General features: G+C 43.5%; 4 protein-coding genes across 4 annotated transcripts; all 4 read left to right on the forward strand.

The window, feature by feature from the left end:
- Nucleotides 1-775: 775 nt before the first annotated feature.
- Nucleotides 776-6,209, forward strand: cnih4 (cornichon family member 4). Its single transcript, XM_083760986.1, has 5 exons — nt 776-860; nt 1,523-1,591; nt 2,697-2,809; nt 3,476-3,616; nt 3,760-6,209. The coding sequence occupies exons 1-5, from the start codon at nt 792-794 to the stop codon at nt 3,785-3,787; spliced, it is 420 nt and encodes a 139-aa protein (XP_083617112.1). The 5' UTR covers nt 776-791; the 3' UTR covers nt 3,788-6,209.
- Nucleotides 6,210-7,852: 1,643 nt separating this feature from the next.
- Nucleotides 7,853-9,844, forward strand: LOC310856545 (long-chain-fatty-acid--CoA ligase ACSBG2-like; the record flags this gene model as incomplete). Its single annotated transcript, XM_083762016.1, has 1 exon — nt 7,853-9,844. The coding sequence occupies one exon, from the start codon at nt 7,853-7,855 to the stop codon at nt 9,842-9,844; it is 1,992 nt and encodes a 663-aa protein (XP_083618142.1).
- A 3,166-nt stretch (nt 9,845-13,010) lies between these two features.
- On the forward strand, nt 13,011-15,056 carry LOC310856546 (long-chain-fatty-acid--CoA ligase ACSBG2-like; the record flags this gene model as incomplete). Its single annotated transcript, XM_083762017.1, has 1 exon — nt 13,011-15,056. One exon carries the CDS (start codon nt 13,011-13,013, stop codon nt 15,054-15,056), a length of 2,046 nt encoding a protein of 681 aa, XP_083618143.1.
- Nucleotides 15,057-18,259: 3,203 nt separating this feature from the next.
- Nucleotides 18,260-20,832, forward strand: LOC310856547 (long-chain-fatty-acid--CoA ligase ACSBG2-like; the record flags this gene model as incomplete). Its single annotated transcript, XM_083762018.1, has 2 exons — nt 18,260-18,301; nt 18,841-20,832. The coding sequence occupies 2 exons, from the start codon at nt 18,260-18,262 to the stop codon at nt 20,830-20,832; spliced, it is 2,034 nt and encodes a 677-aa protein (XP_083618144.1).
- Nucleotides 20,833-21,053: the final 221 nt, after the last annotated feature.

Raw genomic sequence — 21,053 nt, forward strand, 5'->3', positions numbered from 1 at the left:
TCTTCATGCCAATTATCACAACTCCACAGACTAGCAGATTGTTAGAATTGGTAGAACATAATGGTATAATAATTTAAGTAAATATTTAACCAAAAGAAAAGTATGTGGGTATCAATACTGATGCTTGTTGTAGATCTCCTGACAACGTATGAATTAGCTTCAGTGTACAAGTGTTCAGAATCTGATTAGAATCTAATTTAAATTACATTTATTTATATAAAATGGGGTTTGTTGTCTAAAGATATAAGAGATACGCATACACGATATGTAAAGGTTTGAGAATGACTGTATTGCAGTGGTTTTCAACCAGTGGTCCTTGAGGGGGTTCCAGGTGGTCCCCAGCTGAATGATGGAGTTGGTAGCCTAGCTAAATTGTTTTCATTTTACGCTCCCAAGAGTTAAATATTGTTAAACATCTGCATTACTTAATTTACAAGTATACCCAATTAGAGAATGTAAATTAATTATTCTGATTTTGCCTGTTAAACTCTCCTATATCGTACAAACATATAAATATAGCATGGAATTGTGGACAAATTCTTATAATTCTTATAACAAAATGCTTTAGTTTTGGATCAGCAAGGCTAAATGTCATCAAATGGTGGGACGTGGCTCAAATACAGAAGAAAACATAATGGGCCTTCCTTGATATGAAAACCACTGCTTTATTGAATGGCTAGCCTACACTCCAATCCGCTAGGTGGCGGCGACCAAGAAACCCACCCGTGTCTGTGATGCACTCCTTGCTATGGGGTAAAATCGAAATCACGGAAGGGAGGCAAACAACAAAGATGGAGGCGGCGGTGTTTATTCTGTCACTTGTGGACTGCTGTGCGCTGATTTTTCTGTCTGTTTACTTCGTATCCTTTACCCAGCGGGGGTCCTTCGTGCATGTCGAACTTGTGTTTAATAGCGAAGGCAAACTGAAGCTGTCACAGTAAAGTAGACTTGATTAAATCCAACCACCAGTACACCAAACCAGCTGCTAGCCGGGTTAGCCACCTATGCTACAAGTGTCAGTCACTGGTTCATATGATATAAATCAAGTGAAATATGTATTATTATTTTACCATAACTGAACAGTTTTGTCGCGTATTCATTATGGAGAGTTGGAGACAGTACAGCCCGTAAAAGATAATAAAAAAAGAGTACAAAATAATTATATATAGGTAATAGGCCTATATGTAACAGTATACAATTATTATTTTTATTATATCATCCGACATAGCCCAAACATTTAGATTATCGTAGAGGTTAAATGTTTCGGCTAGATCCGACACATTTCTCTTAGGTTATGGGTGGAAACCTTGTAAGTCCAAAACAGTTTTTTATTATTATTAATTGATTGATTTTAAAAAATACTTGCGTGGTGAGAAATACTTTACTACCTAGTCCTAGGGCATAATTAATTTATTGGGTAAAAAAAAAAAGAAGTTTACATTTGGGGATACGAGGTTTCTGCTCGACAGCTGAGTTGTATGGTTCTCTTGTATGTTTGTAAAGCCTTGACAGCTGTTTCCAGATCATCACTCTGTCGGATCTGGAATGTGACTACATCAATGCCAGAGCCTGTTGCTCCAAACTCAACAAAGTAAGTTCAAGTCTCAATAACAATCAGTGTTCATTTTGTTGACCAATAAGTCGACCAAGGTCAGAAGACTAAATAGGACTAAGACTAAATGGTGTGTTATTCAAAAGACTAAATCTTTCTGGCAAAATTAACATTGCATTAACACAATTAAGGTCCAATATTTCTACAATTGCTACATAACCTGTATAGCCAGTCATTTTAAAATTAAGTCTGCATGTGCATACAGGCGCTTCGACTCTGGGAGTGCTTGAGGGCTGAAGCACCCACTGACACAATAGTAATCCAAATAGCACCCACTGACTGAAGGCTGTTTAGATATATGGTCTGGTTGCCTTGGTGTTGCAACTCTAGATTCAACATATTAAAAAACAATCTAGTGTTGCAAAATGCAGCTACTTTAACTATACTGTATCCTTACAGAAACCTTGGATTATACTCTTTGTATCTGTCATTTTCTTTTCTCAATCCACCACATGTTATGACTTATGAGCCATTTTCTGTCAATAAAGTCACTTAGTAAAAATCACACATAATGCAGGAGGCAGCAGGACGTTGCGTTATTGAAAACAAATGCTTCCAAACTCGAACAGACGGGGTCATGGGAGATTTCAATTGGCCTGCCAAACTATTTTCTTTGCATTTAATTTGTATTTATTCATTGGTCGGCCCAGAGTGTCAAGTGGCCAGTCCAGGCCTGGTTCTGGACTGTCCATTTGTATGTAAAGCAAGCATTTGCTTCTTATGCCTTTTACAACCACATACAAGTGTAAATTAAATTATTTTCTGTGCTTACAAGTAAAGACAATATTGGGAATTGGGCCGTCTGGTTTTTCATCTAAAAAAAAATGGCTCCCCTGAAAAAAAAACATCTGCGAACCACTGATTTAGAAGCATCTTCCATAGAACATGAATGGCCTCAGCTATTTCATAGACTCAAAAGGTTAAAAACCTCTATCTGCGATGTATTCAACTGGTTGGCTGTATGTAGAACAGCAGCAACATAGGTCATCATTTTACATACTTTAGGGGGGGTCTTCCTTTTATGTTTCACAAAGCAGTGGTTTTTATTTTTGCTTTATTACGTGTGATTCCATTGTCTTTCCAGTGGGTCATCCCAGAGTTGATTGGCCAAAGCCTGTCTACTGTGCTGATGCTGGTCTCCATGCACTGGTTCATCTTCCTACTCAACATACCTGTAGCAGGCTGGAACGTTTACAGGTGATGGAGGTTATCTTGGCTATTTGGCTTATAACTTAACTAAAATGTTCATACTACAGGGAATGAATGGAGACAGAGCCCTGTTGCCAAATTATGCTTCATGTATCTATGTTCAATAAATATATGTTCTAAATTAATTCTAAGAGTTGTCTGACTGACTATTGAGGGGAAAGCTTTAGCTGAAAATAGCGAATTGATGAGCTTAAGCTTTCCCTGCAATACGGATGCTGGGGTTTCAGTGGTAAATAGTGGGGTTTCAGTGGTAAATAGGATGCTGGGGTTTCAGTGGTAAATAGGCCAACATGCAACGCAACGTAATGTGAGCCTGTATATTGTTGTGAGCTTGTAGATTGTTGTCATGTATCATGTATAGAACCCTGGAGGACTCCAATAACCCATTTTGACCTGAGATCAGATTCTGAAAATGTTTTTCAAAAATAGCAGACCTACAACACGCCACTGTAGGGTTTTAAGTGCTTAACTTGCACACATTGTGAACGTGTGACCTATCAGTTAAAATGTCCTGACCACTTAAAAGTACTCACAGTGTTGGAAATTTCCCTTTTCCCTTTATGTCTACAATTGAAAAGATTAGAATAACTACATTATTACATAACTACATTGTGTGTTGGATTTGATTTCTTCTGATCATTGCTTATCCTTCAGGTATGTGAAAGTACCCCTGGGCAACATGGGGGTATTTGACCCTACTGAGATCCATAACAGGGGCCAGCTGAAATCACATATGAAGGAATCCATGATTAAACTTGGCTTCCATCTGCTTTGCTTCTTCATTTATTTGTACAGGTAAGAAAGATAGCGTTATTATCACAAAGTAAAATCAATTGATTAATCCTTTTTCTTACACAGTAAATCATAATTGCCAGGCCCTTACATTTCTTATTTTCTGTCTGCTGACCTGTCTGTTTCTCTTTCTCTCTCTTGTCCAGCATGATCCTGGCATTGATCAATGACTGACTGACGCAAGAAGAGTTTTAACCCAAGCTGCCAAATTCCAAACCCTTGGGTACTGTACATGCTCTATTGGGCCTTATGGTCCCGGTCTTGTGTGCATAAAGTGTCATAGAATAGTACTACAGGGAAGAGACCAGTTATCTTATGTTTCATTCCTACTGAATAGTGGGTGTAGTCCTATTCTTCAAAAAAACGTATGCACATAATACCTGGGTCTAAGCCAGAGCGGTGTCACACTCCACTGCTGGATCTCAAATCATTGCTCAGCCCCTTGACCCGACCAGAGAAATTGTATAATTGTAACTTCCGTGATTCCACAACTGCCTAGGGGTGTGGGTGTGTGTGTGTGGGGTCTGTTCATACTATTTGACCACAGACATCTTTTTGGCAAGGTAATTGTAATCAAATATCAGATGATTATCATTAAAGGCCACCTTGAGGCGGTTAGCAGAATCCATCAACGACCATAAACTCATTAATGACCCAAAAACTGCTAGATGGTTCTTGCATCGTGTGCTCTGTTTTGCAACAGAACCTTCTCACAGCAGCTACTTTGACCAGTAAACAATGCAGCTGAACGTAAGAACATTAATTGTGGGTGGGTTTTATTTAGGTGTTAATGTGCGTGACCGCATGGCCCGTTCGTGTACAGATAAGTTTCATGCTGGTTCTCCTAAAAATAAAACACATCCACAATTGACTATATTATCTTTGGCTGTGTTTACTTGTCCAAATTGTGATGAGGGTCCAATGGCAGAATTTGTCAGAAATAGGGGAGACAAATACTTTTTAAGGAAAAAGTCTAAAATACCATTAACAACAACTACCTTGAAAACATTTTCATTGTTGAGATAGATACGGATATGTTACAAACAGCCAAGCCATACTATACTATATGATGAACTTAAACTTTTGAATTCATGGGGCCTTTAAATGACTATCCTGGCAAATGAGCTGTGGCATTTCATATCATGACATGTCATGTCATCGGGCAAAACGGATCATGTGAATACTTTGAATAAATGTGTTTGCATGTCTGTGGTCAGCATTGCTAGCAATGCACTGCTTTTCTGGGCAGAGGGAACGACAATCGCACTGATTCTACAGTATATGCCTATTTATGGTAAATACCTTAACTGCTATGAGCCTAACATCACAATTTATCCGACATTCAATTGCTGTTTTGTCAAGCATGTTTAGAATAAATCGTAATGTAGTGTTTGTTCACTTCTCTCACTACATATTTACCAGTATTTTGGAAAATGCCACTGTAATTGATGTGTCCACTGCAGAAAGGTTGAGGTCAATTCGCTTTTAGTCTGGTGCTTCCATTGGAGATCTCCATTCTCCACCTACCGATCCTCTGGGCAATAAGTCCCCAGACTCTCTATTGCAAGATAATTTCATTGCTTGAATGGTGGTGAGAACAGCTGCTAACAAAGCTAAGCCTACTGCTTTGGAAACCAATCACGTTGCTGCTCCAACAAGAATTGCTGCCTTGGATGTTAATGTAATTTTTTTTTTTTTTTTTTTTTACCTTCTAAATAATTAGTAAATGCTGCATTTAGCTTCATACTCACACGCACATTAACACACAGACGATGGAGGCAACCATGCAAGGCCCCAACCTGCTCATCAGGAGCGATCTGGGGTTCACTGTCTTGTTCAAGGACACTTTGACACTATCCCAGGGGGTGCTGAGGATCTAACTGGGAATCTTCCGATTCCCAACTGGCCGCTCTACCTTCTGGAGCCACTGCTGCCCCATATTATTTTAAATAGACTGACTTGCTTCTAATTCAGTTCCCAATTCAAAATTCAAAACTAGATATATTTATTTTTGTAGCTGCAACCATGTAGCTAATGCTGGCCGTTCGGTCTGTGCATGTCCAATAGTCTCTAATGCAAGCTGGTCGCAGCTTATGGATTGTGTGACTGTTTATTATTCATATTTGTTTTTACAAATAGTTGAAAATAAAATTGCAGTACTGTCATCTTGTGAATTGACCCAACCCTTTGGTGCAGATTTGAGTTGACTTACATTTACTGAAAAGCTTTTGTATCAGAAGGTTTATTTCATAATGTCTGGTCCTGTGTTTCTTTTGAAGGTGATCATTTAGATTGGTACAAGGGCTCTCAGGGGATCGCATGCAGTTAATTGGGTCCTTGTGCTTCTTATTTTTACAGTCCAGCCACCACGGCACAGTACTGTATATGAACCTGTAAACCGGTCTCAGTTTGTATGATGAAAGCCTCATCTAGCAGAGGTTCTATGACCATTGCATTGGTTCATATTATACTGTAGTTCTGTGCAAACTGGGGGGTTTTGATGTTGACATTCATGTTCACATTAACATACGTTTCTGACATGAGTTTGTTTTGGGGGTGTTGGGGAAATGTGGAGTTTCTTAAATAAACAAATAAAGAAATACGTTTGCATTGCTCTTCTTTATTCTTTCTAAAGGGATATTTCACTTTAAAAAAAACCTTTGGTCATTTTATCGTATACTCTTTTAGTCTTTTCTTTTGTGAACCCCCGGGCAATTTTTAAGTTGCTCGATTCAGTATTTAGAGAATTGATATTAATGTTAGCATGATCTTCTTTAATGGATGCTTATTCTTCTCATTTTCAAATTAGATTAATGAAAGAAGTAATTGAAAAACCATGGGCACCTTCACCAGAAACTTATTTTTAAAGTGATCAGTTGCCAGATCTTGAATGTGTAATCAATCACAAGCTTGTGAAATTGATTATAACTTTAGAAAATGTCAATCATAATCAGAGTTTATATTTATGTAGTTACCTCATTAGCTGGCTTTTCACCAGCTGTTCATTCCGGGGAATGGACTTCTCACTTAAGTCAAATAGTAAACATTATTGTCACACCAGGCCAAAGCAGCAAACATTGACAACGTTTCAATGTATCTGTCACATCTTCGTCAGGTTGACCTGACGAAGATGTGACAGATACATTGCTACCTGTCCTGCCTCTGAGATGCACCAGATTAGCCTACCACAGGCTTGAGGCGCGGTGGAACTACCTTTTGCTTAACTAAACTACCCCAACACTGACGGAAACAAATATTTTATTGTACATCAGGAGTAACATTCATCCACTAGAGATATGAAGTCTGAATAATATTGGCATGTCACTATAGCTAAGACCGATGCGGTCATACGGCCATATACTGTGTGCAGTGTTGTTTACCAGCTGCACCAGGGCAGAGAAGGAGGCCTTCCACAGAGTGCTCAAGGCTGCAGGGAGGATCATTGGGAACAGTCTCCACAAGGGGTACACGCACCACCGTTTGGGAACCACTGCTCTAAACTATAAGTTTAGAGGATCTTTATCTTGCCTTAGGGAGTTGTGAATGGTTAGTAACTTGAGCCCAGTGTTTTATCTACGTAGGTACCTCCTTATTATTCCAAATACTTACTATATAGGAATAGGATATTTACTGTATGATATATTTACCTGTAGTATTATTATTATTGATAATCTCTTATCATCTTTTTCTGTGTGCCATATTTTATAGGGTGACGTGACTTTGTGGCCTAACGGCATGCCATCGACCGTTTCCGTGACAACAATAAGGATGGAACTCTATCCACAGGGATTGGAGGAATGGACGACCTTAAACGTCTTGTCAGTGGCATCTCAGGAACGTTGGTGGAGGCTCCTAAGGTCAGTAGTAGCCCTAGGTACCCCTAGGGCTAATTTGACAGCTTGAGAATTAGGGGTGTGGCGGTGTGACTACGTGCATGAAGGGCGTCATTTGCAAGTGCCTGTTAGGAAATGGTTTGTATTGTGTAGATGTCAAATCTCCCTGCACAAATCGGTGAGAGCAAGGTGTGTACTTCGTATGCCGTCAGATTCATGCTATAAATTGGTCGATTTTGGCAACATTTAAATATTGTTCTGATCAAAGGTAACTGGAGGGGAGGAAGGAAGAGACTAAGACGAAACAAAACCAGAACACGATAACAAAAAGAAGTGAAAGTAGTGAGCGCTTGATAGCCCAGGAGCTCTTCTTTGAACGTGCCTGTTGAGTAAGTCCAGTAGTGCCATGTGGAGCACAGTCTCTGTGCCTTCTTCATCAACAGTAGATGAGCCTCGTCTGTGGACATCCAAAGGCAATGAGAAAGTGACACTAAGAATTGAGTCTGGCGTGAACGATGAGCCTCCAATAATGATCCACCAGATGTTGATCTCAGCAGTGGAGCGCTTCGGCAAGTTCACCGCTCTGAGCTGGAAGGACGGTGAGCAGCAGAAGGTTCTCAACTACACAGAATACTACCAGGCCTGTCGTACAGCAGCCAAAAGCTTCCTAAAGCTAGGTCTTCAGCTGTACCATGGTGTGTGCATCCTGGGCTTCAACTCGCCCGAGTGGGTAATCTCTCATATTGCTGCTATCTTGGCAGGAGGTTTTGCTGTGGGCATCTACACCACGAATTCTCCTGAGGCGTGCCAGTACGTAGCGGATAACTGCAAGGCCAATGTGATTGTTGTGGAGAACCACAAACAACTTCAGAAAATCCTCCAGTTCCAAGACCAGCTGCCCTGCTTGAAAGCCATCATCCAGTACAAAGGCACTCTCAAAGAGAAGAGACCAAATCTTTACACATGGGAGGAATTTATGGAGCTAGGACGCGATGAGCCAGATGCTCCACTTGATGACACTATTGCGAGCCAAAAGCCCAATCAGTGCTGCACACTCATCTACACTTCAGGGACCACAGGGCAACCCAAAGGAGTCATGCTAAGCCACGACAATCTGACATGGGCATCCTTCGCCCATTGCCGTCATGTACAGGCATGCTTGTCAGATGCCACTGAGGCTCAGGAGCGTGTGATCAGTTACCTACCCCTCAGCCACATCGCCGCTCAGATGGTTGACATCTGGCTTCCGATGAGGGTTGGAGGGGTCACATACTTTGCACAACCCAATGCACTCCAGGGCTCCCTAGTCGACACTCTGAGGGAGGTGCATCCCACATTCTTCTTGGGTGTTCCCCGTGTCTGGGAGAAGATGGAGGAGAGGATTAAATCTACCGGTGCCCAGTCGTCCGCCGTTCGCAGGAAGGTGGCCACCTGGGCGAAGAATGTGGGGCTACACACCAACCTCAGCAAGATAGAAAATGGAGATGATAGTCATGCGCCGATCACCTACCACATTGCCAAAATGTTGGTGTTCAACAAGGTGCGCAAGGCGCTGGGTCTGGACTCCTGCAACAAGTGCTACACGGCTGCTGCCCCCATCACCAATGACACCCAGGAGTTCTTCCTCAGCCTGGACATCCCTGTGTACGACATGTACGGTATGAGCGAGTGTGTCGGACCTCACACCATGTCCAGGGCCGACACGTTCAGACTCACCAGCACTGGGAAGGTTTTGGTAGGGTGCAAGACGAAGATTCATGAACCAGATGAGGAGGGCATTGGTGAGATCTGTTTCTGGGGTAGACATGTCTTCATGGGCTACCTCAACATGCCTGAAATGACGAAGGAGGCCATCGATGAAGACGGATGGTTGCACTCTGGGGACCTGGGCCGAGAAGATGCGGATGGTTACCTCTTCATTACCGGACGAATTAAAGAACTGATCATCACAGCAGGTGGAGAAAACATCCCTCCTGTTCCCATCGAGGACGCTGTGAAGAAGGCCACACCGTTCATCAGCCACGCCATGCTGATCGGAGACAACAAGAAGTTCTTGTCCATGCTGCTCACTATCAAGTGCCAGATGAACGGTGAGACGGAGACCCCAAAGGATGAGTTGACACCTGAAGCTGTGGAGATGTGCAGGAAGCTGGGGAGCAAATCCATGCGTGTCTCTGAGATCGCCAGCGGGCAAGACGATGCTGTCCATGCTGCCATCCAGGAGGGAATCAACCAGGTCAACGAGAATGCCACTTCCAACGCCCAGCGCATCCAGAAGTGGATCGTCCTGGACCATGACTTCTCCATCACCGGGGGAGAGCTTGGTCCTACCATGAAGCTCAAGAGATCAGTGGTGCAGAAGATGTACAAGAACCAGATTGAGAACATCTACAAATAGGTTGGCCATCCCAGTACTCCCAAACAACCACCTGCCTCCCAAATAGAGCTGTGTGCAGTACATGATTTAAGTAGGTGCCATTCCCCATGTTAGCTAAATGTCCAAAATGCCCCTTGGTAATGCAGAATTCAACTTGGATAGACGTTTTACTTTTGTAACATCAGTGAAGAGAAATTGGGAATTAAAAGCAGAGACAGATATATACCAGTGGAAATACATACAACATGCATTTGCATTCTAATCTCTATAATAACCCTTGTCATACATACCATGCACACATACCATGCACACTGTTGTTTGTAGTTGGCAGCTTACATTTTATTTATATACTTATGGCATCGCTCGATAGGTAGGAGAGGTCAGCTGTCAACAAAATGGGTCTGTCTTTTTTCAGGTTTAATCTCTCAAATTGACGTAAACATCAAAGAATTACCTCAATTTTTTTTATTTGATTTTTTCCATTCACATTCTTATATTCTTCTCTTAATGTCTCATATTCTTTTTAGTATTATTCTTTTTAATTGATTTTGGGCTGAAATTGTGCCTAAATAAATATGATCACTCTAATTGCTGGACCCTCGTCTGGTTCAGACAGACTACCCATCTGTCTGCCTGTGTGTGTAGGCTGGGTGGTGTGTGATGATCCGGTTGAAGTATTCCTTCGGTACGGCGACTGCAGCCCGGGAGAACATATAACGAGACACGAGGCAGTATCGCGCTAAAGCCAAGGTTCACAAAATGTATTACACAACAGGGAACATACATAGTGCTGGATCATAATGATGTGACAATAAGATATGAGACAAAATAACGTGCCTACTGTTGCTGCATGCATGGCGCTGAGATGTCTCTCGTCTATAAAGTATGCTACAGTTCAGGCAGTCAGTATTTAAATAAAGAACGTCTTGCTAGTACCTATGGTGTGCGGGCTCCATCCAATCCACTGACAGTTCAGGCAGTACACAATACATATCAAGTAGGCTACACTGTATCTCAAGTACATAGACGATGTACATGGGCAACTCATGATTATAACACTGTAGACCCTCTTAAACCCTCTAGACTAAAACGGGACAGAGCTTTCTCTGTATTTTGCTTTTCTACACAATCTATACCTACAAATGTCTGCCAAAAATTGCCAATCTCGCAGCGCGTCGTGTTGCAATAGCTTATGTTCCCCCTAGAATATAGAAGCTGGGGTTCAAGTGTTTATAATCAAACTTAGATTATCCTTAGATCTTTATTGAATGAGATTGAAGATCCATTTTCTTCTCTTCTCTCCATCTCTCTCTCCCTCTGTTACAAAACATGTTTACATATGCATTAATAGATTTTACCTTTAAAATGATAGAAATGTCCCTTTTAATACCATCCAGGAAATGGATTGAAAACTCTTAAAAGATCCCTTTTAAACCATAGTAGCAAGACCCAACAATGGAAAGAGACTCAAAAATTAAATATAAAAATGATCTTTCAATTGGAACAGATATTACAAAGATCCAGGCTTTACAGTAGCATTAAGTCCATAATACAAAGTCCGTCTTAGGTCCTGGATAAGGTTGCTACCCGTGAATACACAGTTTATAGTCAAAATGACGCAATGTTGTTTATCTATCGTGATTGGAGGAGTGTTGTCCACACGTTGGCGGTCAGCTGGCGGGGACCCACATGGAGGCGAACATTGGCCACCTCGGATTGGCCCAACGAAGTGATGAGGGTGGCTCATATCACTCTGTTGTGCATTCCAAAGGCTTGATAAAGAAGCTGCAGTATTAAAGCACTTTAATCCAAAAAAATATGACAATATCACGCCTAACTGGAGAGAAGATGCTGTATCGACCAGTGTGGCGACAGTAAAGATACCATAAATGATTCTGGAGCCATGTAATATTTGTTAGGCACAACAGTCACAAACCGGGGACAAACATACTGTAGTCACAAAGATAGGGCACGAAACAACAAGCAGCTATGGGGCTAGGTCATAGTTCAAATGATAGGGACAATGTGATATGACACCTTAAATGGGGAACAGGATGGAGTCTAAACGGACAAACATGATATGGTGGTATGACCAACTTGATATGGTGTGTAAACACATCAATTCATCCATCACTTGCCCTCTATAATAAAATTACTAAATAACAACACCTTAAATATGTTATTTCTCTGTTGATGTTGATGATGTCATATGTCATATGTGTGGTCCCCCACATGTGATTCTCCATGTTAATTTTCAGACCTCCAGTTCTAGGAAACACAGAATGGGGGGGGACTTTTTATTATTATTTTTTATTATTTATAACAGCTCAAAGGTATATTAATCACATAGTAAAATGTTGAAAATGAGTGTCATTCCCCTTTAATGACTGAGTCCCTGTTAATAACCGAGTCACAAGTTTTTAAACAACTTAAAATCCTTTTGATGTTTTTGACCTATTTGACCTACCGGCTACCGGCATTTCTTTTTTTTTAAAACCATAAAAATGACATGCTGAATAAGTGCAGCATTTGTGTTTACATTTGACATCTTACAATAACTGCATGAAATCTCTCTCTATCCGTCTGTAGTTCACATACAGCATGATTTTTTCACTCCTACAACCAGCAATGTCCGTGTACCTGTATCTGAGCACCAGTATATGACTATTAGTACCAGTAGGGGGCACCAGAAACAGAGAGAGGGATAGTGCTGCTCTGTTACCTGCTAATGAGAGAGAGAGCGAGAGAGAGAGAGAGAGAGAGAGAGAGAGGTGGGGGGGGGGGGGGGAGTTGCACCACTCGGATTACACGGGTGTGATTTTTTTAGTTATTGTTTGGACATGGATGCATATAATTTATTGGTGTTGAGAGTAATATGCTTACGTAATCATTCATAGAATCTTAGTGGAGTTATGTGAAGACCAACATCTTCAATTATACTTCCTGAGGGAATGCAGTGCCTGTTTTCGGTCAATCAGCATGTTACGTATTGTTTTGTGTTCTGACCACTGCTATATAAGGGATGACTTTGGAGACTTTCACATTCTGCTCACAATAGCTATAATAAGTGTGATGAGCACGATTGGGAAGTGTGAATGTAATGCAGTAAGAGAACAGAGATCTGAAAGCAGAAAATAGCCAAATATAGTACCAAGAAGTGGAAGCTCTCATTTAAATGTGTGACGGTATGACCCCAGTGGCCCAGACTACCAATCAGGCCCTACCATCCTTAACTACGCGGAAGGTCCAGAACACAACTTACATGTCAATACCTATTGCAAAGACACCTCGCCTTTGGACATCCAAGGGCAATGAAGAAGTGACATTGAGAATGGCGGGGTCTGGCATGGCTGCTGAACCCCCACTAACAGTCCACCAGATGCTCACCTCAGCTGTGGAGCGATTTGGCAATGTCACCGCTCTGGGCTGGAAGGACGGTGAGCAGCAGAAGGTTCTCAACTACAGAGACTACTACCGTGACTGTCGGACGGCAGCCAAGAGCTTCCTCAAGCTTGGCCTGGAGCGGTATCATGGTGTAGGCATCTTGGGCTTCAACTCCCCCGAGTGGGTAATTTCAGACATTGCTGCCATCTTGGCAGGCGGGTTCTCTGTAGGCATCTACACCACCAATTCTCCTGAAGCATGCCAGTATGTAGCAGATAACTGCAAGGCCAATGTGATTGTTGTGGAGAACCACAAACAGCTTCAGAAGATCCTCCAGGTGCAAGACCAGCTACCCCACTTGAAAGCCATTATACAGTATAAAGATACTCTAGAAGAGGAGAGACCAAATCTTTACACGTGGGCGGAATTTATGGAGCTGGGCCGAACCGAGCCAGATGCTCCACTTAATGACAGCATAGCCAGCCAGAAGCCCAGTCAGTGCTGCACGCTCATCTACACTTCAGGGACCACAGGGCAACCCAAAGGAGTCATGTTAAGCCATGACAATCTGACATGGTCAGCTTTGGCCCAGAAATACCACGTGAATCTGCCAGACGCCACAGAGGCCCAGCAGAAAGTGGTCAGTTACCTACCCCTCAGCCACATCGCCGCTCAGATGATTGACATCTGGGTTCCCATGAAGGTTGGAGGGGCCACCTACTTTGCACAGCCGGACGCCCTCCAGGGCTCCCTGGTTATCACTCTAAAGGAGGTGCGTCCAACATTCTTTATGGGTGTACCGCGTGTGTGGGAGAAGATGCAGGAAAGTCTGAAGGCCGCCGGTGCCCAGTCATCCGGCGTTCGCAGGAAGGTGGCCATCTGGGCCAAGGATGTGGGGCTGTACACCAACCTCAACAAGACGGACCAAAACGGAGCAGTTGGTCATGAATCTCTCAGCTACCGCATTGCCAAGATGCTGGTTTTCAAGAAGGTGCGCAAGGCACTCGGCCTGGACCACTGCTTCAAGTGCCACACGGGCGCTGCCCCCATCACCAGAGACACCCAGGAGTTCTTCCTCAGCCTGGACATACCCCTGTACGACGTGTACGGTATGAGCGAGGTTACAGGACCTCACTCCATCTCCAAGGCCGACGCATTCAGACTCACCAGCTGTGGGAAGGTGATGCCCGGGTGCAAGACAAAGATTCACAACCCGGATGAGGAGGGCATCGGTGAAATCTGCTCCTGGGGTCGACACATCTTCATGGGCTACCTAAACATGCCTGAAATGACAAAGGAGACCATTGATGCAGATGGCTGGCTGCACTCCGGTGACCTTGGCAAACATGATGAGGACGGATACCTTTTCATAACCGGACGCATCAAAGAGCTGATCATTACAGCAGGTGGAGAGAACATACCTCCTGTTCCCATCGAGGACGCTGTGAAGAAGGCCATACCGCTCATCAGTAATGCCATGTTGATCGGAGACTACAGGAAGTTCCTCTCCATGTTGCTCACCATCAAGTGCCAGGTAGAGGGTGAGACGGGCACCCCAGAGGATGAGTTGACACCCGAGGCAGTGGAGCTGTGCAAACAGCTGGGCAGTGAATCCACACGTGTGTCTGAGATTGCTGGTGGCAGAGACCGTGTTGTCCATGCTGCCATCCAGGAGGGAATCAACAAGGTCAACGAGAATGCCACCTCCAACGCCCAGTGCATCCAGAAGTGGATCGTCCTGGACCATGACTTCTCCATCAACGGGGGAGAGCTTGGTCCTACCATGAAGCTGAAGAGATCGGTGGTCATGAAGATGTACAAGGATCAGATTGAGAACATTTACAAATAGGTAGCTCCTAACAATCCCCTTGCTTCCCAAGTAGATCTGCATGCTAGGGATGTAACAATATTACCGTGAGCCTCTCAATATCATTGGGCCTGTGACGGCATCCAACAATTTTGTCGTTAATAGGATATCACAATAACAAAGATGTCGAGTGAATACCATAAGTATTCAGCAGCGAAGTAATGAGAGTGAAACAGCCTACCTCTAGCGTCTCTCTCACTGCACTTGGTTATTTAGCTATTATTTTGTGTTAGTTTAGGCCTATTATACTGTATTCTTAGTACTCAACTACACTAAGGGCCGTTTCATACTTCAGTAGCACCGAAGAGACAACTTTAGGACGGTACCCGCACCCCGAACCTCAAATGACGTCACATTGTAGGCTCTACAGAGCCGAACCGACTTTTATTCGGCTCTAAGATAGCAGTATGAATCGTGCCAAACTCTACACATTATGCAGCAGCAGTGATTCTCATCATTTCAAGGACCCTGGTTTGATCTGCATTAGGCCACAGACCCCCATTTTTTTTTATTATGTTGTTTCTGTATCTGGGACCACAATAATGTAAAATCCACAGTGTTAATTTAACTCAGATCTCTGAGCTATTGACGATACACAAATCTACATATTACCATATTGTATTGGACTATGGTCCAATAAAAACAGAGTAAATGCATTGAACAAATCAACAATTGATTGTGCCATAATTTTCTTTAATTAAATGGGGATACTTTTTGGAGCCAGGGATGATATCGATTAAAAGTAACCTCGCATCACCAGGCTTTCCACCGCCTCGGAGGAAAGCCTGGTTGGTCTCTGTTTCAAAAGTCTGTATGATCCGTGCTGGGGCCGGATGATGTGGTTACGTCATGTTGTAGTATTGTTTTGTAGTCGCCAGACAGGATGAACAGGCGGCGGCAACTTCCTTTTCCCTCTCAATAAAAGCTCTCGTAAGCGAGAGCTTTTATTGAGAGGGAAAAGGAAGTTGTCGCCGCCTGTTCTTCCTGTTTGTTGTAGGCAAACCATTGCCTACAACATGACGTAAACATATCATCCGGCTCCAGCCGGGATCATATACCGAAATGAAATGGTGCCCAGGCTAGATTAAAAGTAACACAATCACAAGGTCAGCCTACTATCACCAAACAAGTATAATCACTCAAGTCATTATATATCAGCTTGCATTCCATTCTCTTGCATATTGTACCTTAATTAATGGGTCTTTCTGTAGTCGCGTCGCAGTCTCTAGTCATGGTGCGTTGGGGTAGAGAAGAGCGGGCTTATAGTGTCCCATTGGCCGTGGGGCTTACTGTCCCATTGGCCATATAGGGCTAGTCTCCCATTGGCTTAGAGGCCAGCCAATCAAGGAAATCACGCCACTAGACCATGACTAAACTAGAAAGTCTGATCATTGATCAGCTCTGCAAGCTGATAAAAAATATAAGACAGTTTACTTGTCTCAACAGGATCAAGAAAAATGCATGTCTTCAGTAGACTTGACTACTGTAACAGTGTCTACAGGTCTCCCTAAAAGTCAATCAGATGAATGCATTTGATTAAGAACGCTGCTGTTTGAATCCTTACTAATACCAAGAAAGTGGAGTATATCACTCCAGCTCCTACATCTTTACACTGGCTGGCTCCCTGTGGGATATAGGCTACTGCTGGAGGCGATGATACAAGTTAAAGTGTATGTTTAATGTTCAGTTTATTTATCCTGCAGTGGTTGGCATATTCAACGTTTGGAGTGTCTGGACTCTGTCTGCAGGACATGGATAAACTGAATGTTACTATCGCAATAGGGCTCAAGCAAATTAGCAAAGTCAGCTAGTTGTTGCTAGCTAGCAGTGTTGCTACAGGATCAAGTGGTGAACTGATTGAACATGAACGAATGACAGTTATGACTTATGATGATTGTGATTATATCCATACAGTCAACCATTTAAGTTTACTCTGGTTAGAATGGTAAGGAAACAGTAGCCTACAAGCTACAACACGTGTCTTTTAGCTTTCGTATAGCTGCTGACTGTCACTACACATAGCTTAGCTCAGAAAACAACATCAACTTTTCATGCTTTTGTTGGTGCCACTTCCAACGATTCCAAGTCGGGTCGGGTCAGCGACCACTGTGACCTGCCTCACTAAAATTATATTTATTTGATTTTATATTGTTTTCATACATTGCTGAAGGGATATATTTTATTATGCTTGACGGCTCGTTGGATCCGGGCTGGTGAAGTGCTTCCAATGGTGCGGGCTCGAGTCTGTCCGAGTCATAATTTGACATGTTTTAGTATGTAAATTAGTTATTGCTTTTCTCTTCTGCACTGAAACTGTATTTCTTTTTCTTTTTCACTTATTTTGTTGTATGGATCCATAATGTCATTGTATAATAGTGTTATTGCGTTATTGAAATGCACGATAAAACTGCCTTAATTGCCTTGCCGCAACTGACTGGCCCGTGGCCACATGAAATCCGAGATTAACATGCAAGTGCTGTTATTAGACTCTGTCTTGTTATAAGTCTCTTGCAGGTTATTGTAGATATTCACTCTGCTTTGTTAGTAAATCAAAGTGTACAGTAGGCTCGTTAAAGTCAAGAGACCATGCATTGCCATCGTACCATGTCATCGTCCCCGTCCCCGATCATTTCCACTAGTGTCATACTGTCTAAAAAGTCAATTTCCTTCTCGTGCTTTAGTGGTGTGGTCTGACTCCTCATTGTCCTCCACGAGAATATAGTGTTATTATTGTATAAATCCGTAAAACTGAATCAGTCACAAGATATAATTGACCACATGACGTCTTATGTTGTCATTTAGTGCCCTAAACAAACATTAATGTCCATAGACTTGGCTGGCAAACAATTTACGTCATAAGTTCTCTTAACACTTTTTGCTTTAGTCAATGCATCTCGTGTAGTATTGTATGTCTTTATATGTCTTGATGAATTTAATACACTAGACCTGTGCACCGGCCTACTTGGGAACAATGCAAGTTGAGAACAATGATTATCGGGAATGCATACCCCCACCCTAGTATGAAATACCCGTTATATCCGTTGTCATAGCACCCGTTTTGCTTGCCTTTATCCCTTTTATGCCCATATATGGAGCTCTCTGTCTTTCCTTGTCCCTTTTATGCCCATAGGCCTATATTGAGATCCCTGACGTTATCAGTATATTATATGGCCATATATGGGCATATGGGGGGTATCTGCGGTTGTGGAAAGTCTGTGTACCACTGGGTAAACCCTGTGGAGTTATTAACTGTACCATTGTACTCTGCAAATTGTTAATACAGTATTCAATCAATCCATCAAAATTCACTCAAATTGGTACATTCTGAATATTTCCTCACTTCCTCCCGTTTCTCCAAATTCAGTGTGTGGCAAGAAAGTTACAGGTTCAAATTCCAATGCAATTGTTGTAGAATAATGCTCAAATAAAATCTATTCATTTTAAACTTTTGCAGCATATCTATCTCCATACTCCTTGATTGGCCCATAGATCTTCCAACAGTGGCAACAGATACAGATTATTGATGAAAGCTAGATTTGGAGATGCTGCTGCTGAAACCTGGAGCCTGCCACATGCCACATCACAATGTGGGACATTTGTGTCAATTTGCAATCTTTGTGAAAGGTCACGGAAATGTCATAATATTAAGTCATAGTACTGACATCATAGACTGGCCAGTGACACAGAACTCCATTATGGGCATAAAGGGGACGTCGTCATAGTTGTGCTCACAAAAGAAGAGGAGAAGAGAAAAGTCAAGAAGTAGAGAAGACGAGAAGAGACAGATTCCATGTCAGTACCAATACAAGAGGAGCCACGACTGTGGACATCCAAGGGCAATGAGGAAGTGACGCTGAGAATGGCGGAGTCTGGCACGGCCGCCGAACGCCCACTGACTGTCCACCAGATGTTCAGCTCAGCTGTGGAGAGCTTCAGCAACTACACAGCTCTGAGCTGGAAGGACGGTGAGCAGCAGAAGGTTCTCAACTACACCGAATACTACCAGAATTGTCGCACAGCAGCCAAAAGCTTCCTCAAGCTTGGTCTGGAGCGGTACCATGGTGTAGGGATCCTGGGCTTCAACTCCCCTGAATGGTTAATTTCTGACATTGCTGCCATCCTGGCGGGGGGTTTTGCTGTGGGCATCTACACCACCAATTCTCCTGAGGCGTGCCAGTACATAGTAGATAACTGCAAGGCCAATGTGATTGTTGTGGAGAACCACAAACAACTTCAGAAAATCCTCCAGTTTCAAGACCAGCTTCCGTCCTTGAAGGCCATTATACAGTATAAAGATTCTCTAAAAGAGAAGAAAAAGAATCTCTACACATGGGAGGAATTTATGGAGCTGGGACGTAATGAGCCAGATGCTCCACTTGATGATATCATCGCCAGTCAGAAGCCCAATCAATGCTGCACGCTCATCTACACCTCAGGGACCACTGGGCCGCCCAAAGGAGTCATGCTAAGCCATGACAATCTGACATGGACAGCCTTAGCCACCAGCCGTCACATAGAAGTGAAAGATGCCACCGTGGCTCAAGAGCGTTTGATAAGTTACCTACCCCTCAGCCACATTGCTGCCCAGCTGAATGACATCTGGGTCCCCATGAAAGTTGGAGGGGCCACATACTTTGCACAACCAGATGCCCTCCAGGGCTCCCTGGTCAACACCATGAAAGAGGTGCATCCCACATTCTTCATAGGCGTCCCCCGTGTCTGGGAAAAGATTCAGGAGAAGATGAAAGCCACTGGTGCGCAGTTGTCCACTGTTCGCAGGAAGGTGTCTGCCTGGGCCAAGAATGTGGGGCTACACACCAACCTCTCCAAGATAAACCAAAATGGAGTCAGTCATGAGCCACTCACCTACCACATTGCTAAGATGCTGGTGTTCAACAAGGTGCGCACACAGCTGGGCCTGGACTGCTGCAACAAGTGCTACACGGCGGCTGCCCCCATTTCCAAAGACACCCAGGAGTTCTTCCTCAGCCTGGACATCCCTGTGTATGATGTGTATGGTATGAGTGAGGTCACAGGGCCTCACTCTATGTCCAAGATCAACTCCTTCAGACTCACCAGCTGTGGGAAAGAGATGGAAGGGTGCAAGACGAAGATTCACGACCCAGATGAAAATGGAATCGGTGAGCTATGTTTCTGGGGTCGACATGTCTTCATGGGCTATCTCAACATGGCCGACAAGATGGAAGAGGCTATGGACGCAGATGGGTGGCTGCACTCCGGTGACCTTGGTAAACATGATGAGGACGGATACCTATTCATAACCGGACGCATCAAGGAGCTGATCATTACAGCAGGTGGAGAGAACATACCTCCTCTTCCCATCGAGGACGCTGTGAAGAAGGCCCTACCGCTCATCAGTAACGCCATGCTGATCGGAGACAACAGGAAATTCCTGTCCATGTTGCTCACCATCAAGTGCCAAGTAGACGGTGAGACAGGCACCCCAGAGGATGAGTTGACACCCGAGGCAGTGGAGCTGTGCAGGAAGCTGGGCAGCAAATCCACACGTGTGCCTGAGATTTCTGGTGGTCGAGACCGTGTTGTCCATGCTGCCATCCAGGAGGGAATCGACCAGGTTAACGGAAATGCCACCTCCAACGCCCAGCGCATTCAGAAGTGGATCGTCCTGGACCATGACTTCTCCACCAACGGGGGAGAGCTTGGTCCTACCATGAAGCTGAAGAGATCTGTGGTCATGAAGATGTACAAGGATCAGATTGACAACTTCTACAAATAGGTAGACATCCCCCGTAATCCTGACCACCCCTGCCTTGCAAATAGAGCTGCCTGGACAAATACATACTAGACAGACTAGACTCCTTGCTATCAGACCGATGTTTCAGATGTGGCATATCATAGAAGAAGGCTCCTTTTTGAGGGCCTCCTATGCCCAGCTTTGTGGGTCTCTGTGTACCACAGAATGTGATGATTTGATTGGCTGAGCACGGAATGTGATGT

The sequence above is a fragment of the Protomyctophum parallelum genome, assembly GCF_964188405.1.
Source record: "Protomyctophum parallelum genome assembly, chromosome: 3".
Classification (NCBI taxonomy): domain Eukaryota; kingdom Metazoa; phylum Chordata; class Actinopteri; order Myctophiformes; family Myctophidae; genus Protomyctophum; species Protomyctophum parallelum.

Coding starts and splice junctions, on each gene's coding strand:
- cnih4 (XM_083760986.1), top strand. CDS start 792: ATGGAGGCGGCGGTGTTTATTCTGTCACTTGTGGACTGCTGTGCGCTG. Junction 861..1,522: donor TTTTTCTGTCTGTTTACTTC/GTATCCTTTACC, acceptor AGCTGTTTCCAG/ATCATCACTCTGTCGGATCT. Junction 1,592..2,696: donor GTTGCTCCAAACTCAACAAA/GTAAGTTCAAGT, acceptor TTGTCTTTCCAG/TGGGTCATCCCAGAGTTGAT.